This window comes from Cucurbita pepo, chromosome 6 (assembly GCF_057944985.1).
Source record: "Cucurbita pepo subsp. pepo isolate OVF chromosome 6, ASM5794498v1, whole genome shotgun sequence".
Classification (NCBI taxonomy): Eukaryota; Viridiplantae; Streptophyta; class Magnoliopsida; order Cucurbitales; family Cucurbitaceae; genus Cucurbita; species Cucurbita pepo.
The window spans coordinates 2749375-2773603 of NC_141803.1; the positions used below are offsets into that span (position 1 = coordinate 2749375).

At 34.9% G+C, this 24229-nt stretch overlaps 2 protein-coding genes across 7 annotated transcripts; both read right to left on the reverse strand.

Annotated features, from left to right (window-relative positions):
- Positions 1-9: 9 nt before the first annotated feature.
- On the reverse strand, positions 10-4260 carry LOC111796458 (uncharacterized). 5 transcript variants are annotated; one of them, XM_087124980.1, is made up of 8 exons: positions 4107-4260; positions 3811-3933; positions 3494-3686; positions 2727-2813; positions 2167-2556; positions 1546-1689; positions 1301-1445; positions 10-1099 (listed from the first exon to the last, which is right to left on the reverse strand). In XM_087124980.1, the coding sequence occupies exons 2-8, from the start codon at positions 3879-3881 to the stop codon at positions 279-281; spliced, it is 1851 nt and encodes a 616-aa protein (XP_086981106.1). In that variant the 5' UTR covers positions 3882-3933; positions 4107-4260; the 3' UTR covers positions 10-278. The 5 variants fall into 5 exon arrangements, with proteins under 5 accessions (XP_086981106.1, XP_086981104.1, XP_086981105.1 ...); XM_087124978.1 differs by having other exon boundaries at positions 10-1102; XM_087124979.1 differs by having other exon boundaries at positions 10-1102; positions 3811-3991.
- Positions 4261-7425: 3165 nt separating this feature from the next.
- On the reverse strand, positions 7426-15770 carry LOC111797203 (serine/threonine-protein kinase CTR1). Of its 2 annotated transcripts, XM_023680152.2 has the most exons (16): positions 15508-15769; positions 14414-15329; positions 13648-13946; positions 13409-13553; positions 12625-12740; positions 11714-11922; positions 10897-11370; positions 10769-10809; positions 9995-10063; positions 9547-9647; positions 9385-9469; positions 9209-9307; positions 9052-9120; positions 8354-8485; positions 8147-8241; positions 7426-7927 (listed from the first exon to the last, which is right to left on the reverse strand). In XM_023680152.2, exons 2-16 carry the CDS (start codon positions 15158-15160, stop codon positions 7831-7833), a joined length of 2778 nt encoding a protein of 925 aa, XP_023535920.1. In that variant the 5' UTR covers positions 15161-15329; positions 15508-15769; the 3' UTR covers positions 7426-7830. The 2 variants fall into 2 exon arrangements, with proteins under 2 accessions (XP_023535920.1, XP_086980857.1); XM_087124731.1 differs by lacking the exons at positions 7426-7927; positions 8147-8241 and having other exon boundaries at positions 8405-8545; positions 15508-15770.
- Positions 15771-24229: the final 8459 nt, after the last annotated feature.

Genomic DNA, 24229 nt, shown 5'->3' on the forward strand with positions numbered 1-24229 from the left:
AATAAAAAAAAAAACTGAAAAATTAATGTTCATTCTCTAGCAAGAAAACCTGGAATTCTTTGTTGCTGTATAACCCACTACTTACACTTACTGATGTTTCTGTGCATTCGCCTACTAATACCATGCTCGTCGAGCTTGGCTGTTCATCATTTGTACAATAGTACCTACAATTTTTGTGCTTCTACCTACTGCAATGTCGAATTCTGCTGTTCGTTGTTTGTGCTATGGCTCCCATGATTATATGGTATAGATTTGTTCTTGTTTCCTTCTACATTTGGTCACCCCCTAATCTTGACATCATTTGCCTTCGTTTTATTTTCGTCCTGCTTGGGGCATGCCGCTTTAATATCATTTTCATCTATCTCCATATTCAAAGAAGTATTTTGATTCTCAATGCAAGTTGAACGACTTCCCGATTCCCAATCTGATATTTGTGAAGCAAAGACATCTCTTACGACAGTTCTATTTTCTCGAAAATCGTCTTTCGAAGTAATGATTGGCTTGGAAATTTTGCATTCTTCTGAACTCTTAACCTCTTGCTTCAATGGAGACTCAGTTGTTGGGCTTATTTGATTTGATGGTGGGTTTGTCGAAACAGCAGTAGAACAATTATACGGAGCTTTTGGGGAGACATACTTCATCGAGTACTTACCAGCCATAGTAGATTTACCACCGACGTAGTTTGAGCCTGGAGTTGCTGTTCTTCCGGTAGAAATATAATGTACACTGGGCCGTGCATCCAAGTGCGTCGATGCATTACCAAGCACGGGTGGCTGGATTGAAGAAACACATTTGGATTTTATGTGGATGGCATTTTTAGTCTGTGCAGCTTTCATTAGAGACGCAGCATCGGATGGAGAAACAATCCGGGCCCCTGCAGCTACAGCAGTTGCTCTAACTATAGAATCAGAATTGTGAGTAGACTTCATCATCAACGTATTCTTGGCAGTGTTGATTCCTGATTTCGCTGCTGAAGGTAAAGGCTTCACCTGCAGAGGCCGTAAGGGCACGAGAACCTGTGGAGACTGATTCTGTATTTGAACCGGAGCTTCGGCACCACTTGTAGAAGAGACAGTGCTACTATTCATGTTTGAATTTGCTGCTACAGGTAAACATAGAAAACATTCAAAATATGTAGAAATGGAAGCAGCAAAAACCATTGAGAGATAAATGCAACAAAATTCATTACAATCCTCCTCAAACTTGAGATATCAAACTTAAACAATAACCACGTCAAGTGTTAGAAGCTTCAGAGGTTGCAAAATCAGTACTTTGAATGGAAGGTCAGTTATAGAGCAACCTGATTTTGAGTTATTCACAGGCAAATCAAGGGCAAGGGACAATGCGCGGTGTGCAGCATCAATCTGAGCTTTAGATGTCTGAGTACTTGTGGTGTTAGCTCCCACACTCAACTTACCACGTCGCTTCCGAATAATGGACCACCTCTAAGGACAATGAAATTAAAATTAAAAGAAACAAAAAGGAATGAATATTCAATCATAAACAAGACTTCAAAATTTTAAGGCGACAACAAGAAGTTATTACTTGATTAGAACATCTGTGAGATCCCACATCGGTTGAAGAGAGGAACAAAGCATTCCTTCTAAGAGTGTGGAAATCTCTCCCTAGTGGACGCGTTTTAAAACCTTGAGGAGAAACCCGGAACGAAAAGCCCAAAGAGGATAATATCTGCAAGCAGTGGGCTTGGGCTGTTATAAATGGTATCAGAGGCAGACATTGGGTGGTGTGCCAGCGAGGACGGTGGGCCCCCAAGGAGGATTGATTGTGAGATTCCACATCGGTAGGAGAGGGGAACAAAGCATTCCTTCTAAGGGTGTGGAAACCTCTACCTAGTGGACGCATTTTAAAACTTTGAGGGAAAGCCCAAAGTGGACAATATCTACTAGCAGTGAGCTTGAGCAGTTAGGACATCATAAAAATTTAGATTCATACGATGAAACACTCTGTTGCTGGGATTCCGGGGAAAACATGGTGAAATCCCAGACACCATGGCCCCACAACAGTGGATAATGGTGTAGAAGTAACCTTCTGAGGTTCATCTCTTTTAAGTTTATCCCCAATTATACCTTGTTTATATGTAGTAGACAATAGCAAAATGTACATAAACAAAGTTCATTGCAATGGAGGGAAAGTACGAAAGAACACCTGAGATAGCTGTGACGCAGTCCTATCCCCCTTGAAGTCTGCTTTCAAGATATTTGCCCAGTTCCCTTCACCATACTTCTCCACAGCAGCCATCAATTCCAAATCCTCCGTCTTCGACCAAGGTTTTCTTCTTTTTCGAGAAGCTGCATTGCCACCAGCTGCTCCATTCACGTCAAATACTTCAGTTGCTGATGGTGTTGGAAGAGGCTGTCTCTGAACCGAAATAGGAACGGTAACATACATTCCTTGCATCAAACAAGCAGATTGAGGATTTTCAAGACTGGCTCTAAATGGTCGACTGTTCGATGATATACCGATAGTCAATGGGGCCTCAACTACAGAACTACTTGGAACATCTGACTCACTTGGTATACCATTAGCAATCAATACCTGCCAGCACATCAATTCGAAACTAAAGATGCAGTCTAACTAAACCTGGAACTGCAAACAGATTTTCATTGTCCGGAAAAACTTTTATCTTAAATTTTGAGGACATCAAAGTTCAAAAGCACATGATCACAAGGGGAAAAAAAAAAACGTTCCACGACCAATGGACTGACCTTCACACATGCGGCAGCTTCATTCAAGGACTCATTGCTAACAGATGGAAAAGGTTCTATTTCAAAATCCAAGTCACTGTCATAATCCTGTAAACCAAACATCTATATAAGAAAATCAGAAATGTAATGTAAGAGTTTCAAATTATGAGCATCTCCCCCTAGCAAATTTAAACTTAGATAATCGCTTGTAATCGCGTGCCATCAAATTCAACTATTTCTCTTCCAGAAAGACTCTTTCAAATGTCAAAAGTCTGGTTCAAAATGCTGTAGTACAGTGGATATATACCCAAAATCAAATAAATTATTGGAGGAATAGGCTCCCAACAGCCACACAATGAGACAATTTATAATATCAGTGAACAAGAAAAGTGGATCATACAAACCAGATGGCATGAATGAAATAGCAAAACCTAGAATGAACTCAAAGATCATACAAATCATAACGAAACAGTCAACGACCACCTGTGGCGGAAAGCATAGCAGCACAAAATCATCTCATATAATGGTAAGATCAATTTATTCCCACTGGATTCTAAGGCACTTTAAATTCAAAAAATCCAGACAAGAACTGTCAAATTTACTTTGATAGGAAAAGCTATATTAGTAAAATCATATTTTCTTTCCATTTCTGGTGAACATCCAATTCAGATTGATTTCTCATACTTTCTTAAGCTCACAATTCTAATACTTAAAGAAAAAAAAAGGTAAATGCATCGTCAAATATCATGGCATCAACAGAAACTTGAGGAAAAAAATGCAAAACTGACCAATGGATCAGTAACAGAATCCACGTTTTCCAGTAACGTATGACGATAAGCCAAGTGCCGCCATAACAACTGATACTCCCGAACATTAGAAATCCCAGTTGACGTGTTCTTCACCAACTTGTCCCAATCAATTCTCACTTCCGAAACATGAGCCACCTCCCGAAGCAAAGTAAATATCGTCCTTACTGAATATCTGTCACACAAGCAAGAAAATCCCTCATTAAAGGGCATCCAAATATTTTGACGTCAAAAACTCAGCAGTAACAGATAGCCATAAACAGAACGAAAAAAATGGCATGAATCAGAAGGCCTAATACCTTTCCAATACGGCGGAACTATCTTCGTTACTGATTGTTCCTTTCTTTGGCTTCTCTTTGATCTCAATCATTATAGAGCCCGTAATGAAATCGCATGAAAAGAACCGAAAAAGTAAGAGAAGCCTGTAGAAACAACAATGAACAAAATCCTCAAATTGAAAGTCAGCCAAAACCCTAAACCCTGCAAATACTTGAACGACAGAGAAAATTATGGAATCGTCACCATAGAGTGAAGTACTGAAAAAAAAAATATATATATATATATATATATATATATGGAGAACAGAGAAACTTACAAGTGCAGAGTGACCGTCCGACGAGACTTCTCGTAATTGTTTAAAGACGCCGGAAAACCGATGTGGAGCAGTTGCAAAATACCGACTTATCGGAGACGGTGAGGGTGCACTGGTCGACGATAGACAAGCAGGCACAGGAGTGGGGCTCACATCAACCAACCAAATCTTCTTACCCACTTTTATAAATTGCAAATATTGTTATTTTTTAAAAACGTCCCGAAATTATTTTTTTTTTTAATTACAATTTTAATTTTTTGAAAAAAAAAAATTTGTAGCTCATCCTTATAAAACTTTATTAATATTTAATTTGATAAAAAAAATTATAAAAAGTGAAAATTTAAATCTCACAAACATGATAAATTAGTTTTATCAAGATTTAAATTTTAATTTTTTCATATTAAATTTGTAATTTAATTTTTTTGGAGAGTAAATTTTGAATTCTAAGCTAATTATTTCCGGATTCAAAAATCAAATAATTATTATGCTAAAATAAAAGCATTAACAATAAAATTAACTATTCTAACTGTGACTAAGTTCATTAGAATTAAAAAAGAACACCTAACTACCTTCATATTCACACTATAATTTTTATTTTTATAAATAAAATTTGAATGATATTGGATGGATAGGAAAAAAGAAAAAAAGAAAAAATACACGTGTCATGATTCGTTTAATTGAGTACATAATAAAGTTGCCAAAAACAGCTCAACGTTCATTCCCCTATTCTCCTCCCGCGCTTCAACTCAAAATGAACGCCCATAATTTCTCTCTCTCTCTTGTTTCTTCGTTTGGTGTTGAATCTTCTTATGCTTCGTTGATTTTGATCCTATCGAAGAACACGTAGTTCACCGGAATGCACGGACGGCCACGCAAGCCTCAGAAGTCGGAGGAAGAAGAAGCTTCAATGGCGGAAGCCGCAAAGCTTCTTGATCTGCAATCTCCATTGCTCGTAGAACACTGTCAAAAGAAGTACAATATTTGAATTCATCATCACTATTATGTTTTTCAGTTTCTCTTACTGGAAATGAATTCGTATTTGTATGCAGCTTCGAGCTACAAGAAACTTGCAGTTGAACACTTCTAAAGGAGATTCCATCAAATCGAGTATCAATGAGAAGACTCGGAGTAGTAATTTGTCATTTGACTTCACAAGATTTGAAGCTCTTTTTTCAATTCTCGACAAGGTTTTTGCGTGTAGTGAATCAGTCTGGACTCCGATTTCATTCATGCGTTTCATAAATCGAAACTATTGTTCGTAGTGAATAATTTCCACTAATTGATTCCGTTGATTCGTCTTTTATAGGTTGAAAGTGCACTGCATCAAAACATCAAGTCGTATAACGCGATATCATTGAAAATGAATCTTGAGAAGGAGCGTTCGTCCACTGATCATGAGTTGCGACTTCCTGGAAAATTTTCAGAAACTCGACGCTAGAAATTTTCATGCATAGAACTACAGAAGGTTCATTAATACCTGCTTGCCTTCTCCTTAGGTTCAGTTGTGCTATGATTATTCATTAAATTTATTTATCCAAGGAAAATGTTTCTGGTGTTGTCAGACTTGCTCAACACAAATCTCAACTGGTGAACTTTTGTCTGAATCCTATTAGGATTTGATGAACCTGGTAGATATTACTTAGCATAGGGCTTTTTCTTCTTTTTTTTTTTTTTTTTCTTTTTTCTTTATTTATGCGAACGTAAGAAAAGCATATATAAGTCACCTCAAGTACGTTTATCTAATTCACTTTCAAAGTTGCACACAAGACCCAACTCCAAATTTATTAACTTTTAGGACTCTAATTTTATGTGTTGCTAAGAATTTTAAAGTCAATTGTCATACCTCGGCAAAACACAGAAAAATGTGTACAAAAACTAATTCGGAAGAAAAATAAAATTATAAACCCAACAATTATTAAAGAGACCTCCAGATTCATTCACTCCATAGTTATTATTGTGACGGCTTCAATTAAGAAAAAAAGGATTCAAGATGCATACCCGGCAACAAGAAAGAAATCAGGCTAGTTAAGTAAGGTGCGATCAGAAGATATCAAAAGCAACAAAAACACTAGGAAGTGGTGCTGACAATGGAAAAGCTATAGTTCTCTCACCCTAAAATAATCAGATGAAGCATACTATAAAGACGACGGGGGATCCCCTTCATCATGTAGTTTGATAATTTTCTAGCACTTTATATAAACCAAATGGAGTATGGTAGATCCTGTGTCAACACGAAAGTCCCCACGAAAAACGCATGCATGTCATGTATCATAGTAAATCGGATAACTTCCTAGGTTTTAATGTTGAAACTTCTATGAATTCAGGTAACATTCGAAAAACAACAAAAAGTACTTATGAAGACGTTTCTTCCACTTTTAGGGGGAAAACACTGATCTCACACACATATAACCTTACATATATCTGAAAATTTTAATCTCACTTGATTTAGTCTACTTTTCAGCTAGCTATCTAAAAGAGCAACCAAAATCATCTCAAAACCTAAAATCAATCATAGATTAGCATGTCATTTGGCTAAATCATGGCGCTGGACTCTGAAGCACACAAATCAAACGTGAGGAGGGCACACTAAATCCTACACTCTATGCTAAAAAGACCAGAAATTCGAAGAGAATCAAATAGCCCAAGTTGGAAAGAGGCCTCTGTTGCTAAAGAAACACATGGAAGTTAATTTGTTTACTAAGGTCATAGTTGATGAAGCATACGATTCTTTTAATAAAAACAAACAATATTCGTTTATCAAAATTATGAACCTGGAGATTACTAACAAGATGATAAAATCATGTGGGAAGGAAAGAGAGAGAGAGAGAGAAGTAACAACATGATATTGTGTGTCCTCATGGTGTTCAAAGTGTTTAAAACGTACCTTTAATGTTTGTGAGACCTTGTCATTCCAATGGCGTAAGAAACACTGGTTAGCATTGAATTTTAAGTCCAATAAAGTCATCAACGCAGATTGGAAAAAGCTGTCTGCATTCCTAATTCAAGACTAGACCGTGATGCACAGCACGAAATGGAAAACAATTTTATAGCTAAATATGGTGAGGAAATGGAGATTCCATAAATTCGAAGATATGAAAACTCGTGCTATAGATAATCAACGCTAGACTTCACAAGATATAAGGCACTAAAGCATGAAACCATGAACACGAGCCATTACCTTAGGCCCACTTTTAGAATAAAGCAGGCAGCACCAGGCCGTTGTGGCTTGCCGATCACAAAATTGCTGGGCAGGGACTATTTCATTTGATAGAAGAGAGCATTCTTCCTGCTATAAACCTAAATCTAATTCAAGCGAAGGAAAAAGATGTAATTTTTTTTTTTAACTTTTTATTTCTGCTTTCGCCATTAAGGATGGCAATAAACATACTGCAGGTTCTTAAAAGATTACAGGCCTGGTAGTGGAACGATGCAGTTAGCACTAAAAATACGTTCCCAGTAATTTCGGAAGTGGATTTTGCGATGTTATAAACCCAATGCAAAACCCATATATGGACGTAGAATTTACTGCCTCTATGGGATACTACTAAAAACCTGAGCTTTCATCTGCTTAATGGGCTATATATCCAGCCTTATATAACCACCAAAATCTACAGTTGCCAAGGACCAAAATAATTCAGTCAGTTGAAGATAATGGTTACCAAGGTTTGCAGTTACTGCATATAATTGGTTAGCTCTCCCTGATCGGCTTCAGCTGCCTGGAGGTGTTTCACGTTGCACCCATTGCTATCAATTGCTGTGGAGATTTAAGCAATTTCTTTAGGGAGTCAACTATGCTTGTGAAGGATGGACGTTGAGCAGGATCGCTGCCAAAAAAAAGAAGGAAATATAAGATTCTATTTTCGATCTTTCTGGTCTATCGACATAACCATATTCAGTCTCTCCAAATAACCTACCATGAACAAATTAAGATATCCTTATTGAAAATCCTTACTGGAGAGGAAGAAATGAAAAGGACACTAAACTGCATAGGAAAATAAACAGAAAGGCCAAGTACGGCATATAAATTGGAAGGGATAACTTACTCTGCCCAGCAAGATTCAATTAGGGAAGCCAACAATGGAGAAGTACTTGATGGGATAGAAAGCCTTCTATTCTGGAAAGCGACAGCTCCCACAACCTAAGAGTTTGTACAAACATGTTAAGGGAGAAACAGCAGGAAAACGACCATTCCAGTGCCTATTTTACTAGAACTAAGATAATAAGTGTGAAACATGAATGCTGGGGCTAACCTGAGCCGGGCCAAGCCCACTCCATGGTTGTTGCATGGTTACTAGTTCCCAGAGGATCACCCCAAAACTGTAGACATCGGACTTCTCATTCGAAGGCTCTCCACGAAGGAATTCTGGAGCCATCCACTCGGGCTGAAAATAAAAGCAACAGAGTTACATGCTGATTGATGGACGGCTGAGTAAAAATCTAACCTGCAAAATATTGGTGCAAGAACTGACTTTCTGTGGCAATAGAAATAATATGAACATTCCAGATGAACCAACTAGAAAAGGTTAAAATCAGATAATAGTTATATTCGGTGATATAATGGGATCGGGTGTTTGATTTGGGTTCATGGGCATAACCATTATACCTAGTATTGGAACATGTTAGGAATAGTTATATGGTTAAAACAGTGGGCACCCAAGATGTGGTAACCCAGTTGTACGAGTTGTATAAAATCCCGAACGTCCAAGACCCTGTCATTTATAATGTTGAGCAGACCAAGGAATAATCTTATCTAGCCATCAAGGACATGGTAGAGGAACTTCAATTATTCAAAATCCTAGGAAACCAATATTTGTAAACTCCAAATGTTTTGATCACACAAACCCAAGAGTTGTGTTAACACACGTAGGAATAAAGACATTTATTTCAAAGTAGTATTCAACGTTATACCAATATGGTAGAGCAACTGATATAAGGAAGAGCAACTAACCGTTCCAGCAACAGATTTTGATGATATGAAAGTGTTTGCTTTGAATCTGGATAACCCAAAATCACAAACCTAACACAAACACATGGAATTAGCACGGGAATTCAACGGAACTCTCATTAATGAAAGTTGTAAATTATACAGCACATGTTTCCAGTACCTTGACCGTCCAATTTTTGTCAACCAACAAGTTAGGGGATTTAAGATCCCAGTGTACTATAGGAGGATTGAGACAATGTAGGTAGTTGATTCCCTTCGCCTGCAAGAAAGTAAGAATTATTTTGCTAATTTAAATAATTGTACAAAACAGAACAGAAAGAAAAAAGAGTGCCGCACCACATCCAACGCCATGCGCAATCGTTTCCTTTGATCCATCAATTCACTAGAAGATGGCCGATGGATTAGACGGTATAGACTACCCCTGTTACAAAGATTCAAAATTAGACACAATTCATAATGGACTGATAAATTAAATAATAAAGGAGGACAAGGAATAACCTGGGCAGATACTCGGTCACTATTGAAAGATGAGGTCGCTTTGTAACTGCACCCATGAAGAGTACCACATTCGGATGGCGCACCCGCTTCATTATCGCAACCTGGGAAATTATACAGAGTACAACTGAGCTACAGCCATAGCAATCTCATCACTCTTGACTACACGGAAAGTGACTATACCATAGGTAATGGAACAACTTGAGAAATATATTTCCTTAAATGCAATGAAAGGATTAATTATTATATTGGAAAAACAAGTCACGACCCTCTGTTACAATGTTTTGCAAGAGTATACCAGCATCCAAGCTCAATTCACCTTCTAAAGAAATAGATAAGATCTATGCACTATCAGGTATTGATAGCAAGTGAACTAAAAAGGGAAGAGCGGGTGTATAAGTAAATTACTATTGTAAAATTTTCACCATCCATTATAAACTTCTGTTCGTACCTCCCTTAGAAACTCTTTTAACTGATCATCATGGAAATCCTGCATGGTTAGAACCTTGACAGCAACATCCTAAACAGAAAAATGTGTGTATTAGAACAAATAGAAATATCGAAATATGTTGCTAAAAAAACGAGCAGAGAACCAGCAATGGAAACAAGAGGCCCCTAATCTTATACCAGACATCTTTTTTCATCAATAACGTCTTCATAAGTGGAAGCATAACCATAGCTTATGTTTCAAGTTAAAGGTATAAGGAGGCTGCGGAAAGAATCCCCATCTTTAAAAGATTCCAATAAAAAGTAGCGTAGGAATTCTCCTGATTTCAATACAGTTATTTGAAACTAATAAATTTACGCATCGAAATTCAGTCTAAGCATTTGATGTTATGTAATTATTTATAAGTGTTACCAAAACAACATACATAAATTCTTCAATGAATTAATAAGTTGAAATATCAACAATCACAGTATTTATTGCAAATAATATAATTTAAACGAAAGGGTCCAGAAGCAAGGGCAAGGTAATGCATTTCTCATTGTTATCCCAATTAAAATTTTAACTGAATTATTTTGATATGCTGTTTCCTTTTCATGGGGGTTCTTGAGACCAGCAAAGAAAATTAACCTTCCAACTAACCATTCTCCTTGGAAAATAAACAAGGTAGGGGAACAGAAAACTATTGGATTAAAAGACTAGTCCGTTGAAACTTGATACATTAGGAACTGAACACAAATGTTTAATCATGATTTAAAGAGAAAGATAAAAGAGACTAACCGATCCATGCCATTCAGCACGGTGCACAGTACCAAATGAGCCTGCAAGAACAATGAAGGGGAAAATTCAGGATCCGCTATCCGTTTATACATTTAATACCAAGCAGATATGACAAGATGTGGAACTACCAGCTCCAACACGCTCCTTTATATGTAATTCGTCCCATGAAATTTCCAGCCAATCCATTGCAAGTGATGGTTCAAGTGTTAGATATTTTGGATATGTTGATGCTGAACAATTTTGAGACCTACCCTCAACCTCTTTTGAATCAGTTTGAGTTGACAAGCTTAATTTGGACAGATCAATGCTAGTTTCATTTAGTGAAATTCCCGCAACAACATCCTCTTGTTGGTATATTTCTTCAATGACAACTTTGTTTTCACATAAAGATGCACCACCAATAGAACCCAACACCTCACAGCCGTTGGCATCAGCGGATGGCATTATTTGATTCTTAAGCACACACTCCTTGCTCACTTTTGTTTCCACACGCAGCTGAGATGATCTCATACTCATAGGAGCTTGATCAACCAATTTATCAATTTCAGCCCCTGAACTTCTATGCAAAGTGCTTCCCCCTTTCATCTGGTGCTCTCCAAAACCTGCAAAGCATTGATCCAAAAAGAGATATCGTCATGCTTGTTTCCAATTTAAGGGACATGCAACCTCATACAACAGCAACACTAAGGTGCACTAAACGTGCATGTTTAAAAAGACTTCCTACAGAAAGCACACATGACCAATGCAAGCATAATTTCCTAACAGTAGTGAATTGCTGTATCAAGAAGACAGCCTATTTTCAAGAAGAAAAAGGATGTAAAGAAAGCAGCTCCAACTTTACATCAAACCCACCTATTTGCATTCAAGGATAACAAAGTGAAAAATAGAAAAAGGATGTTGAAAAACTAAAAGCATACATTCAAGGAAAACGAAGTGCTAACAAACCTGAACGTAGAGGATTTTCAGGCAACCCACCGATTTGCTTCGACCCAACAGTTTGATGACGGAAATAACTTTCCACATAAGGTTCTTGAAACTCTTTTAAATGAGAAATGTGGAGCGGTGAAGGAATTGAAGATTGAAACCCTCCATTAATTGAGGAATCTGGACCATGTACATTTCCTGGTTGCCCCACTAAATCAACTACATATTCCCTGTTAAGCAAATGAGTATCCATAAATAACACAAGACATCTTATACTGCATAACAAAACTGAGTGCGCACTGTTCCAATATATGGTTAGCTTCATATGAACTAAACAAATTTAGAGGTATTGACTCCATTAGCAATGAAGCAAACTTGTTGATTAAAGAACAATTTGGAGCCCAAGTTATAAGATATGCATATGAAGAGTTTTATTTGGTGTTTGGTGTATTGGAAACTTCTGGATATTTTACAACAGGATACCCACTGCCTCAGTGATGCAACTCTAAATCCATGATGTTTAACATATATAAGGAAAAAAAATTAATTTAATTCAAAAAAGGAAAGGAAAAAAAAAAAAAAAAGAATGAACAGACGGACGGATTTGTAAGAAGCAGAAACTGTATCTATAATTATTACTAGGTAATGCTAGAAGGGAAACTTATAAATTGCCAACTCCCAAATCCGTGTAGGCAAAAGAGTAACGCAACAACTTTCAGGATGATATAGGCGTACGACTGGACTACTGGAAACTTCATCAATATCCTATTTGGTTGTGATACAACATAGTTAAAAATCCTCAAAACTTTTAGTCAGTAAACCATGAAAAAGATTTAACGAGATAAAAATGCCAAGGATTTCAATGCGACAGCTGAAAATTGTGCAACTTGTCGTGAAAAAATTTCCCGAGAGGTAAAGCTTGATTATCTAACCTCAACGATTTCTTGTCATCTTCAATTTTGACAAGGCAAGAGGATCGATGATCCGCAACACAGTACTTGCAACCTTTAGCTATCCGACATGGCAAGCCTATATAATCTGCCAATTTCTGATACACAAAACAATAACCCTCACACAATTAATATATTGAAAATACATTCCCAGTAATTGGCAAATCTATTATGCTTACGCTTGAAAGAAAACAGCTAATCATTTAAGTCTTACAAGTTTGTACTGTGTTGTCATGAGGTACATCTCCAAGTCCCAACACATGCACATGTAGGGAAGAGGACAGAGAACAGATTCCACTTATCAAAGTTGTAAAATCTACCCTTTAAATACTGAAGGTTGCAAGACTATGAACACATTAAAGTACATCCCTGATCCACTAAACCAACAAATAGTCTATAGGAAAATAAGCGATCCACCCAGAATGAGCAAGAGACCTCGTTCTCATATTTGAATAAAATTCTGTCAACTCACTGAACAACGAAATAAAATTTGGTGCGAGTTCATCCGTCTAATTCAGTTGCAATCTCCTTTAATGGCAATGCTCCAAATTAAAATCATTTTTATGACTTATTATAGAGCCATCACATTCTTCTATTATATTATTTACAGAAATTATACTAGATAATCATGAGCTTGGGAAGTGAGGAATTCTTCTCCAACAAACATGCGTAGATGACAAAAAATCACAAGCTAAATAGAAATAGTTTCTCAAAGAACAAGGAGGAACACTTGAAGAAGGAATCAACAAACCATATAGTGCATTACCTTGAAAAGGATTGCACGGTGCCTACATAGTCCCATAGAAAGACTACCAATAGGAAGAACAATGCATTTCTGGAAGTCCCTCAATCTTTTGCTCACCACTTTCCAATGGAGGTGCAACCCCCCTTGCTCCACCGGAAAAGTTCCCCTATTATTGGAATTAAAATAACATTAGATTTTAAACGAAGCAACAAGAAATAATTACGCAATTAGTGTTCAGCTGTCAAACCATGAGGACGTACCCCATGTAGATCGCAACAAGCTTTCCTAGTTTCTCCACTAACATTAAGGTGCTCTCGGAAGCACAATATAGTTCTTGTGCTTTGTCTTCAAGTTCTTTCAGTCGAGAGTCCCCACGTCTATCAACAAGAATCACCTCCATTGACGTCTCACTTGGTTCAATGGTTCTAAGCGACATCAGAGGAGGTAACCGTCTACCTTCCTCAAAACCATTGCACATAACCCAGAGATACGGGTTCATACCCAAAATATTGTAGAATCCGTCTGATATTTTGTCGGAGTAAGACAGGCAACCACTTACCTGAGAATATGTGAACCTAGAGTCGTAAATAACAAATTTGAAGCTTACAGTGTAGCAAGGAAGACAACTATTAGCTTGTAATCAATCAATAGCACAAATTCCACAAAGATGATAGGTATAATTTAGAACAGAATTTATAAGCAGATTACACAGACCAACATTGACAATGATCAATTAAAAACTTCTGCTATTAACGCAATTGAAACGAGGAAGATAAAATAAAAGATCAAGGAAGATCGAGATAGTCCTAAGGTTCCGTCGACTGATTAAATCTGAGAAACTCACTCCGGAAACAAAACACTTAACGCCGTTATTTGAGACGTGCCTTTGAAATCATTCAGAGCTTGATGTTAAGGAGAATAAAATAAAATTTCAAAAGATATCTGAACTTTCTCCATTCGATTACTCAGAATATTAGAATTCCAAATGTACACAAGTCAGAAAGTTAGAATAGATAGTGCATATACCCAAAGTCGATAAGAAACAGTTTCAGCGTCCGCAATTTCCACCCTGCCTTCCTCCAGAAGCACAGGATCGCCAGCGAGGCTAGCATGGGAACGAAGCGTGGCAGCCAAAGCAAGTTGCAGGTAATAACTCTCTTTAGCTTTCTTTGCTATGCTTTCGTTACCATCTCCAACCTCAATCTCTTCCGGCCTTGCCGTGTGCGAGGACAATATCTTGGACGCAGATGAATCCTTGACATCGCTGGAAAAGTTTCCATCCACTGTCCCCGTTCCCGTGCCTGAAAACAAACTCCCGGCATAGCTACTCCCGCTTGATACTCTAGGCAGTGAAACTTGCCGGTCAAAGTTCCGGTCAACACTCCAATCCTTAACCGACGCTGTATTATGCTCCGGCTCCGAGGTAGGCGGTGGAAGCAAGAGCTCGCGGTCCTCGTCGCAATTGGAAAGCCAAGTTTTCACGTGAGCTGTTGCCGATCGCGTTGCTTTCTTATCCACCAACCAATCGTAAAAAGCAGGTAGTTTCTTGTTGCTTTGAGCCTTGTCCCCCGTGAAAAGATCCGATACAGCCGAACTCTTCGTGACGCTAAAGTCGCGCGCAGGCCGCGGGGTCGGTTTCGCGTCGCTTTCAGTACTAAAAGTGTCTTTGTTGATTTTCTTCTCGTGATCCGAAATGTGTTTGGAGGTTGACGCCGAATCAAATCCGCGATCAGGAAACTGCCTGGGAAAAAAGTAAGTCGTTCTATGCGGCATTTTTCACAGAATCTCAGTCACCACCAAGAAGAAAGAATGCCGCACGCAAACACGAAATCAACCAAAGTACTGCGCAACACTTCTTCAACTCTCTCTCTCTCTCTCTCTCGCTCGCTCGCTCGCTGTGAATCCTCTGTTAAATCACAAACTTCGCCTTCTTTTACCACTTCTGCATACGATCAAGAACAACAAACAATGTCCAGTTCCGTTAGCATAATCAAACAGTTGTTATAAACACCTCGCACTCAAACCACTTCAAAAACCACATAAAAAGACAACAAAAAACATATCCGAATTCCACAAAGCGAAGAAAACAAAACAAACACCAAAGCAGCTTCAATAGCAACCTGAATGAATACAGTAGCTTATTCCGTGAGTACAAGACGACGAGGCAAGGGGAGGAAGACGGAGATACAGATTCCACCAGCAGTAGAAACGTAGAGTATACCTACTTTATCTAATTTATGGATGTAGGATGTGGAATGCAACTCGAAAATGGAGAAGGTTGGATTTGAGGAGAAAGACGGTGGCGGTGGAGAGAGAAAATGGGAGACCAATGGAAGGAGTTTGGGAGTGAGTTTTTTAAGCACGAAAAAATTGGAAGGAAATGAGGTGAATGAAATGAATCGGTGGGAAAATAAAATAAAATTAAAAATTAAAAATAAAATAGATAAATAAGAATGGTGGAAATAGAGAAAACCGGGGCGGGGGCGGGGGCGTACATGCGCGCCTTGCGTTGTTAACCAACACGTAAGACTAAGCTCAACCGCCGTAACGACACGTAGCGCTTACGAGCCGATCTGGACAGATCTGAATTCTGCTATGCGATTCGCGGTTTTTTCTTTTTCTTTTTCTTTTTAACATTTTCGTTTTCTATTTTTAACAAAAATATTATTTCCAAACTTTATTTATACGTATCCGTTCATATGCGACAACAAGTAAGTTAAGTCAATTCGTTTGCACGTCGCCTACGGCTAGACAATGTATACTCGAGCCTCTGGCCCCGATTTAAGAATGAGCTTTTAGAAAACGGGGCAGAGAGATTTTCGAAAGAGAGATTGAAAACGGTGTTATATAGCATGTAAGCAAAGACAACAACAACGGCTTAGCAGTATATAACTATTTGGGTAGGGGGATTAAAATCTATAATGTTGTCCACTTTTAGCATAATTTTATCGATCGATGAGATAGTATCTCTCAGTTGTATATGTTGGATGAAAGTCGCACATCGGCTAATTTAGGGAATAATCATACGTTTATAATCAAGAAATACTATCTTCCATTGGTAGGAGTTCTTCTAGATAATCTTAAATCAAACTATGAGAGCTCATGTTCAAAGTGGACAATATCATACCATTGTGAAGAGCCGTGTTCGTCTAACATGATATCAGAGTCATGCTCTAAACTAGAAAAAATTATCGCATTTTAATAATTTATTTAAACTAAATTAAATTTTATTTTATAGCCATCTAAAAAAATGGAAGACCCACGATTATTTATTTCGTATTATTCGTTATTAAAAATGTAATAATTATATTACCTCGCCAATATAATGTATTAAAATAGATTTAAAAAATATAAAACGATATACGACATTTTATTCATAATAGCCCATTTTTAATTTAAAATAGTAATAAAAATTAAATATTACCTTTTCCATTTTATTTAAAATAAATCTTTTTAGTTTGCTTTTCTTTTAAACCAATCATAATCCAGATAAATATTTATTTTTTTCCTTATATTTTAATGATATTACACTACCCGAGGACACATAATTCTATCCATTTCACCTTTTTTTAGTCTCCCAATTTATTAAATAAAAATATATATTCACAAAAATCTTCCAAACTCCTATATGGATTTTTTAAAATAAATTTTAATTATCTAAATTTCAAATTTGTTCATAATTTAATCATATTTAAATTAGTTTATGTTATTAATTAATGATCAACCTTTAGTATAAATTAATAATAGCTTTTCCTCTAATTGCGGTATTAAGAATTAAATTAGAGTTTAATTAATGTAACTTCCAACGGCCGTGGCTCTTTGACGACCACTCTCTTTCTCTACTTAAAATAGTTAATTAAAATCTATTTCTCTAACTAACCACGGGTTTGTGTCTGCTCAAAACAAATCAACATGATTAATGGCTTCTCCACTTCCCTGGGCCCACTTGAATTTGCCTTAATGGTCCTCTTACATATAAAAATAATATAGTATCAATTATTTAAAAAATATATTTTTTTTAAATAGTATTAAAAATATGGAGGAGGAGGATTAAGCATGACAGATGTTCCAGTCTTGCTTGTTTTGTCAACCAATTGAATGGCGGAGGATGTCACAGTATGCATGTCCAAGACGTATTGTCATTGGCCGCATGACGGATATTCCGATCTTGCTTGTTTAAGGTTGCATGTCTGTTCCAAACTCCTTTTAATATAATGGAAAGCAAATATCTAAATATTTGACTATAACAAAAGATTAAATATAATATATATGATAAATTATAAAATAAATAATATTCGGATCTCGATAATGTGATTCTGGGAGCTTATGATTGTGCATTTCGAAAATTAATAAATTCGATGACTAAAAATCCCACTTTATTTCCGTTTCTTAGTTGGGGATTGGATGGATGGTTGGTCCAATTACGATACAGATGAGTGGGGGCCATTACCTGCCTGCTTTATTCTTTCCTCGCTATAGGTTAGATTAGATCAACCGATTAATAAATTATATTATATATTTATCTCCTCAATACTTTTAAATATTTTATTTATTGCTCTCGCATTTATTTGTTACATTTTCGTATCATTTTTAATATTAAATTTGGGTTATATTTAGACTTTTTTTTTTAATTAATAATTGACTGTCTAGATTTTTGTAGCTTAGATTGCTGTGTCACAAGAAATAATGTTTATATTATCTAAAATTTTCTCCTTTTTTTATTTTTTATTTTGACCTACAAAATCTTTAGACAAAATATAAAAAAAATTGCAAAACTCGAGTAATGAACGGAGACCACATTTATGTGTAACGGAACAAATATTGTCTTTTTGGGCTTCCCCTCAATACTTTAAAACGTGTTTGTTAGGAGAAAGTTTCCACATCATTGTAAAAAAATGTTTTGTTCTACTCTCTAACCAACCTGGGACATCACATAATGACATTAATTTTAAGGATATGAAAGTCACTACCTATACCAACAATGTGCACCTTCATTTTGGTGTCTCAATCACAAGAATTCGTACCTAAGCGTGTTTTACTTGGAGCAATTCTATATTGAATAACTTCATAAGAATTTTTCTAGAATGCATATGAATAAGGACGAAACATGTTCAAGGACACTGTCACATAATTATAGATCTTGATTTCTGTTCAAAAGTAATATTGCAACATCTAAACATATGATTAAGGAACAAGGCAATGCTCGTGAAGCTTTGTACAGAGAAGACCTGCTCGATTGGGAGTCAGAGAATCCATAATATATGCAGCTCCACGTTATAAAAGTGTAGACATTTTTTTATTATTCTTATTTAAAAGAAAATAACTTATACTATACAATATATAAAAATGTGCTGTAATCTATGCCAGTATCGAATCCAACAAAGGAATAGTCTAGAGTTCATATTAAAAATATCACAACTTAAATAAAAGGTAAAAATAAATAATATATTAGGGAAAATAATTGAGGGAAAGCATTAAGCACATGATGTGAAGAGGCAAGGGAAGACAGAATAGAATATTTATCAGTCTACTGTTCCCCCTTTAATAATTTCTAATCTTTATTTAAAAAATAAATAACTTAATTTGGAAAGAGACAAGGAATTGACTGTAGCTTAAGCAACAGTTGACAGTATAATATTAATATTATAATGTTAATTAAACTATATTATATAATTCAATTCAAGATATATAAATAATAAGATTTGAGTCTTTTGATGCCCTCAAATCAAAACCTTTCACTTTTCTTCATATGGAAGCCTATTAGCCATACCCTTTCCACTTTTTACTATAAATAAATAAATAAATAAATAAATAAACCATATACCTACTTTTATTTTTTTAATATATATATATTTATATTTAATGGAATATGTGTGGAAGCTAGAAAGTGCTTTATTTTATTTTATTTTATTTTTTATTGGTACAAATAAATTATTGCAAATTAATACAATTTTAAATTCTTCCTTTTATATCTTAAAATGATTCTTAATGAGCTAGTGGATAATGTGCATAGCTTAGTGTGTGTTTAATAATTTAATATTATAGTTTTTTCCAATAATATAATTAAGTGGTTTTAGATATTTAAAAGTATTTTTGTAGTATTTAAAAAAGATAAAAATAAAACTAGATTTCTTAAAACAATATTTTTTTTAATCTAAATAGAAAAAAAAAAAGAAATATATTTGGGTTAGCAATCGTATAGTTTTTTTAATTATTAAAAGTATTAATACAAATTATATATTGAGATTTTGAAACTCCGAGTGATTGTCAGTTTCGGTAAAGTATGGAGGGCAATTTAGTAGTTTTGTGTTAATCGAGGGTTAAAACGGTCCATTTACAAAAATTGGGCCCATTTTAGAAATAAGAAAATTTGTTTGCCAATTTAAGGAATAAAAAGAAATTTTATTAAAATATAAGGACGTAATTGAAATTTATCCAAATTTTTTAGTGATATATATAATTTGAAGATAAAATTTATCCTAGGAATAAAAAGGTACGCACACTTTGTTCGTCACCGCTAATTTCGTGGCCTCATACTCTTTGTTTGGATGTGACAATACGACAGCGTTCTTTTTGGATCAATACGATGCATCCGTTGGAAAATATCAGTGTATTTTCTTCCTTTATTTCTTGATTAAATTGTAAATATATTATATGTTTTTTTTTTTTTTGTCTCATTTTCACATTTTATTATACTTTTATAAATATCTTTATTCAATCCTTTATATTTATCATCCAAAATATTTCTATAAATGCTTAAATTAACATTTAAATAAAAAATGTATCGAGATATGTCTTGTTTATTGATATAATTTTTCAACTGTTCCAAATAATAATGTCAATGAAAATTACGCAAATAATAAATAATACATGTGTTTCGACTCGGTTTACACTAAACTCGATAGATCAGTTGACCTTATAGCTTCGCGATATACGTCCTGAATTTGGAAGACTTGGTGAGCTCGTCAAAAGCTTTGTCCCCTACTGACTTTTATGTTGATTGTGGACACGTAGGTCGGTAACATTTTTAGTTCTATAATTATAACGACCCAAATCCACCGCTAGTAGGTACTGTTCTTTTTTAGCTTTCCATTTTAGACTTTCCCTCAAGGCTTTAAAACGCGAGAAGGTTCTCAGACCCTTATAAATGGTGGTTTGTTCTCCATCCCAACCAATGTGGGACATTCACCCCCTTCGGGGTCCAACGTACTCGCTGGGCACTCTTTTCTTCCTCCAATCAATGTGGGACTGCCCCAAATCCACCTTCTTTGGGGCCCAGCGTCCTTACTGGCACACGGCCTCGTGTCTACCCCTTTGGAGAACAGCGAGAAGGCTGACACATTGTGCATAAGAATGGGTTGAGAAAATATAACTGTGGGAAGAGGATGAAAGGTGAGTGGAGAGAAATTGGGAAAAGTTTATTTCTTTATTTATTATTATTATTATTTAACTATTTTTTTATAATTATTTTTATTTGTTTATTTGTTTATTTATGAATTTTTTTTCGCTATTACAATGATTTTAAAAATATTTAACCAAATTTCAATAGGAAAAAATAGAATTTGGGTTTTTAATTTTTAATTTTTAATTTTTAATTTTGGTTTTTTTAATTTAGTTTATTTTTATTTAAACCTCGTGAGTCAGCCGATGGAAGACAGTGGAAGTAGTTGGTGGATCTCATTTTGTTTTTGGTGAGTAGGCACTCTATATTTGTATTTTATTATTGCTACTTTTCTTTCCTATTTTTAGAATACTTATCCAAATTTCAATCCACCCAATAAGATTGACTATATAATAGTAATGTAAGTATCAGACCAAATATATTTAATAACCCAATTACAGTGACCTTAAATCCAACCAATTCACCATTATTATTCTAAATTCAGATAACAATTATATAAAATAAGATTCTCTTTCAAAACATATTTATATCAAGCAGGTCGAAAAATTGGACAGGGACAGAGACGGGAACACCGACTCAATTTATTTAAACGAGGAATTCCCGTTTTAGCGGAGTCCACAAACCCTTGATCGCACGAGTTAAATGAACATCTCTAATTAAATCTATATAGCTTTAGTATTTTTTATATAAATAATTTAATACTTTAAAAAGTGCCTCTACCCATGCTAAGGGGTATGATTCACATGATAAAGTTAAAAGATAAATAACAAATAACTTTTTCCAAGAAAAAATGAGAATCCATTTAATGAGAAGATGATCTATAATTTTAATAAATGTGGAGACGCATGAATTGAATGACTTCATTAGACGAAGTGGGTGTGAACGATGGTTTCGCTTTCACGACTCCATTAACTATGGAAGAAAACGTTACCATCACCCGTATAACAGATGTGCCTATCACCTTGTCCCATGAAACTAAAATCAAAATTATTTTATTTTATTTTCTAAATGTAAAAAATAATGTAGTATAATTCAATAGTAATTGATTTTATTTAAAATTCGAGAATCATATTTTTTTCTATTAATTTCATTATTATTTTTAAAAAATTAGTCTCGTCAAATTTAGGTTCAATTTTTTTAAATTTAGAAATATATTTAAAATTTATTAATGAAAGCAAGGATTAAATATTAAAATATTAAATTAAAACTTTAAAAACGAAAATAACAATAAATAAATAAACAACAAATTAAAATTACGAACTAAACCATACAAAGGAGGAGGACTTGCCACGTCATTAATTCCCTAATTCGTGAGCTTTTTTATTAAATAAATAAATAAAAACCCTATGCGCAGGGAAACAGAAGAAAAGGCGTTGGACAGAGGCAATTTCTGGTGCCCTTCGTCCTACGGAGAAAGGGGCGTAACGGTTACTTTTATTAGGGTAATTAGTCTAAGTTCATTGAATTACTATTTGGCGCCAATTTACTTTAACCATTTACTGTTGTGTTTACCGTAATGATTTGAATTATCTATAAAACCTAACCAACCGATCTTTTGTGAATTCTTTATTAATTTTTCGTATGATTTTTTTAATTGTAATAAAAAAATATTATAATATATAAATTGGATCACAACAAAATTATAGTACTCACCCAATTTTAGTGAATATCCATTTATTTTAATATTAAAAATAAAACGTAAGCAATCAATCACCAACTACTAAACATTAAATAAAGCATTATTTGTGAATTTCTTAATAATTATAATAAAATGTAAAAGAAAAAAGGGGGAAATTCGGAGCTTTTCTGAAATAAAAAATGCTGTACATAGCATGGACTATTTAATATATTAATAAAAACATTAATTTATTATTGTTATTTTGAAAATGCAAGGACGCTACGACTACATTTAATCGGGGAAAAAAGAAACAGAAGGAAGATACGATGAACGAGGACTGGTGACGATTATCACGTGTTATACGTGGAGAACCCCATGCACGAAGGAAAATAGGAGACTCAAAGCTGGTATTCACGCCACGTGGCGATCCAAATTTAGAAAGCCGTATTAATCCCGATTTTTTCAGTGGGGGGGGGGGGGGGATTTTTTTTTTTTTTTGGTTAAATATATGGTTTAATTTTTAATATTTGATTTTTAAAAATTTTTAAATTAAAAATATATATAACCCTATCGTTCCCATAGGTTTTCACTAATTATTTTATCCTAACTTCTACTAAGCTTAACCCTATGTTTGGAACCAAATTAAGTTCAAGGAATAATTTGAAATTTCTTGTCGTTCTCTCTCTCTACCCTTTCTGAGCGTACGGCCGAACCGAAACGACGTCGTTCGTCACATGGGGCCACCAATTTTGTTGTTCTTCATGACCCGGCCCATTGTAAACATCATAATTTCTGAATTCGTAGTGAATAATATATATATATTTATACTTTCTAAAATAATTTTTTTGTTTGAATTAACACAAGAGCATATATTAAAATCTCTAATTTTGCCTTATTTTAATGGTAATAAATTATATTATTTAAACATTATACTTAAAAGAGATTGATATTAAATTTAGTTGAATTATATTAGAATCCATTCATGTGATTTGGATGGAGGAGATTGGGCTGATTATAATTTTAATATTTTATCAATGAAAACGACCGTAGACGATTTATCCAATAAAAAGGAAATTATATGTGAGATCATTTGAATAATTATTAAGCCACGTGTAATAGGTGGCGCAATATTTTTCTTAAATAAAAACCGAAATTTATGGTGATAGGGATAAAAATTAATATTGTAAAAGTTAGAAAAACGAAATTAAATTAGAATAAATATCTGTCCCTTTTATAATATATATATATTATTTTGTTTTGTTTCTTTTAGATTTAATAATTAAAATAAAATTAAAATTGAGAGTTAAATAGGGGGGAGAATATTCTGTCTCCCTGGGCTTCCAAAGGGACAAAATTTGGAGGCTCTTGGGAGCCGGGGAGGGGCATTGATCCATTCTATTCCTCGCCCAACATCGATGTCATGCTTCAATTCCCTTTGTCCCATAATATTCTTGCATCAGTTGAGTGTCGATCCGTTGAGTGTCGTTGGGAGTGAATCCCACGTGAGCTAATTTAGGGAATAATCTAAAATGTCCCATATATTCTTGCATCTGTCAAAGATAGTTTTGAGTCAGTCCCACATGGACTAATTTAGGGGATGACCATGAGTTTATAAGTAAAGAATACATCTACATTTGTATGTGGTCTTTTGGAAAGCCCAAAGCAAAGCAATGAGAGCTTATGCTCAAAGTGTACAATATCATACTATTGTGGAGAGTTGTAATTCATAACAATATTATTTGAAATATTTTAGAATATATTTAGATATTTTTTTTAAATGATATTATGTCACAATAGTTAAAAATTCGAATATATTAGTCAT

Bases quoted from the DNA above. Each gene is read 5' to 3' on its own strand.
- LOC111796458 (XM_087124978.1), bottom strand. From the start codon at position 3,881: ATGATTGAGATCAAAGAGAAGCCAAAGAAAGGAACAATCAGTAACGAA. The intron at 1,690-2,166 runs GTGTTCTTTCGT...CACTGCTTGCAG, and splicing joins CTGCGTCACAGCTATCTCAG to ATATTATCCTCTTTGGGCTT. The intron at 1,103-1,300 runs GTTGCTCTATAA...GTTTACCTGTAG, and splicing joins TGTGAATAACTCAAAATCAG to CAGCAAATTCAAACATGAAT.
- LOC111797203 (XM_023680152.2), bottom strand. From the start codon at position 15,160: ATGCCGCATAGAACGACTTACTTTTTTCCCAGGCAGTTTCCTGATCGC. The intron at 13,947-14,413 runs GTATATGCACTA...ACATATTCTCAG, and splicing joins CTGTTTCTTATCGACTTTGG to GTAAGTGGTTGCCTGTCTTA. The intron at 10,064-10,768 runs GTTAGTCTCTTT...TTTTCTGTTTAG, and splicing joins GTGCTGAATGGCATGGATCG to GATGTTGCTGTCAAGGTTCT.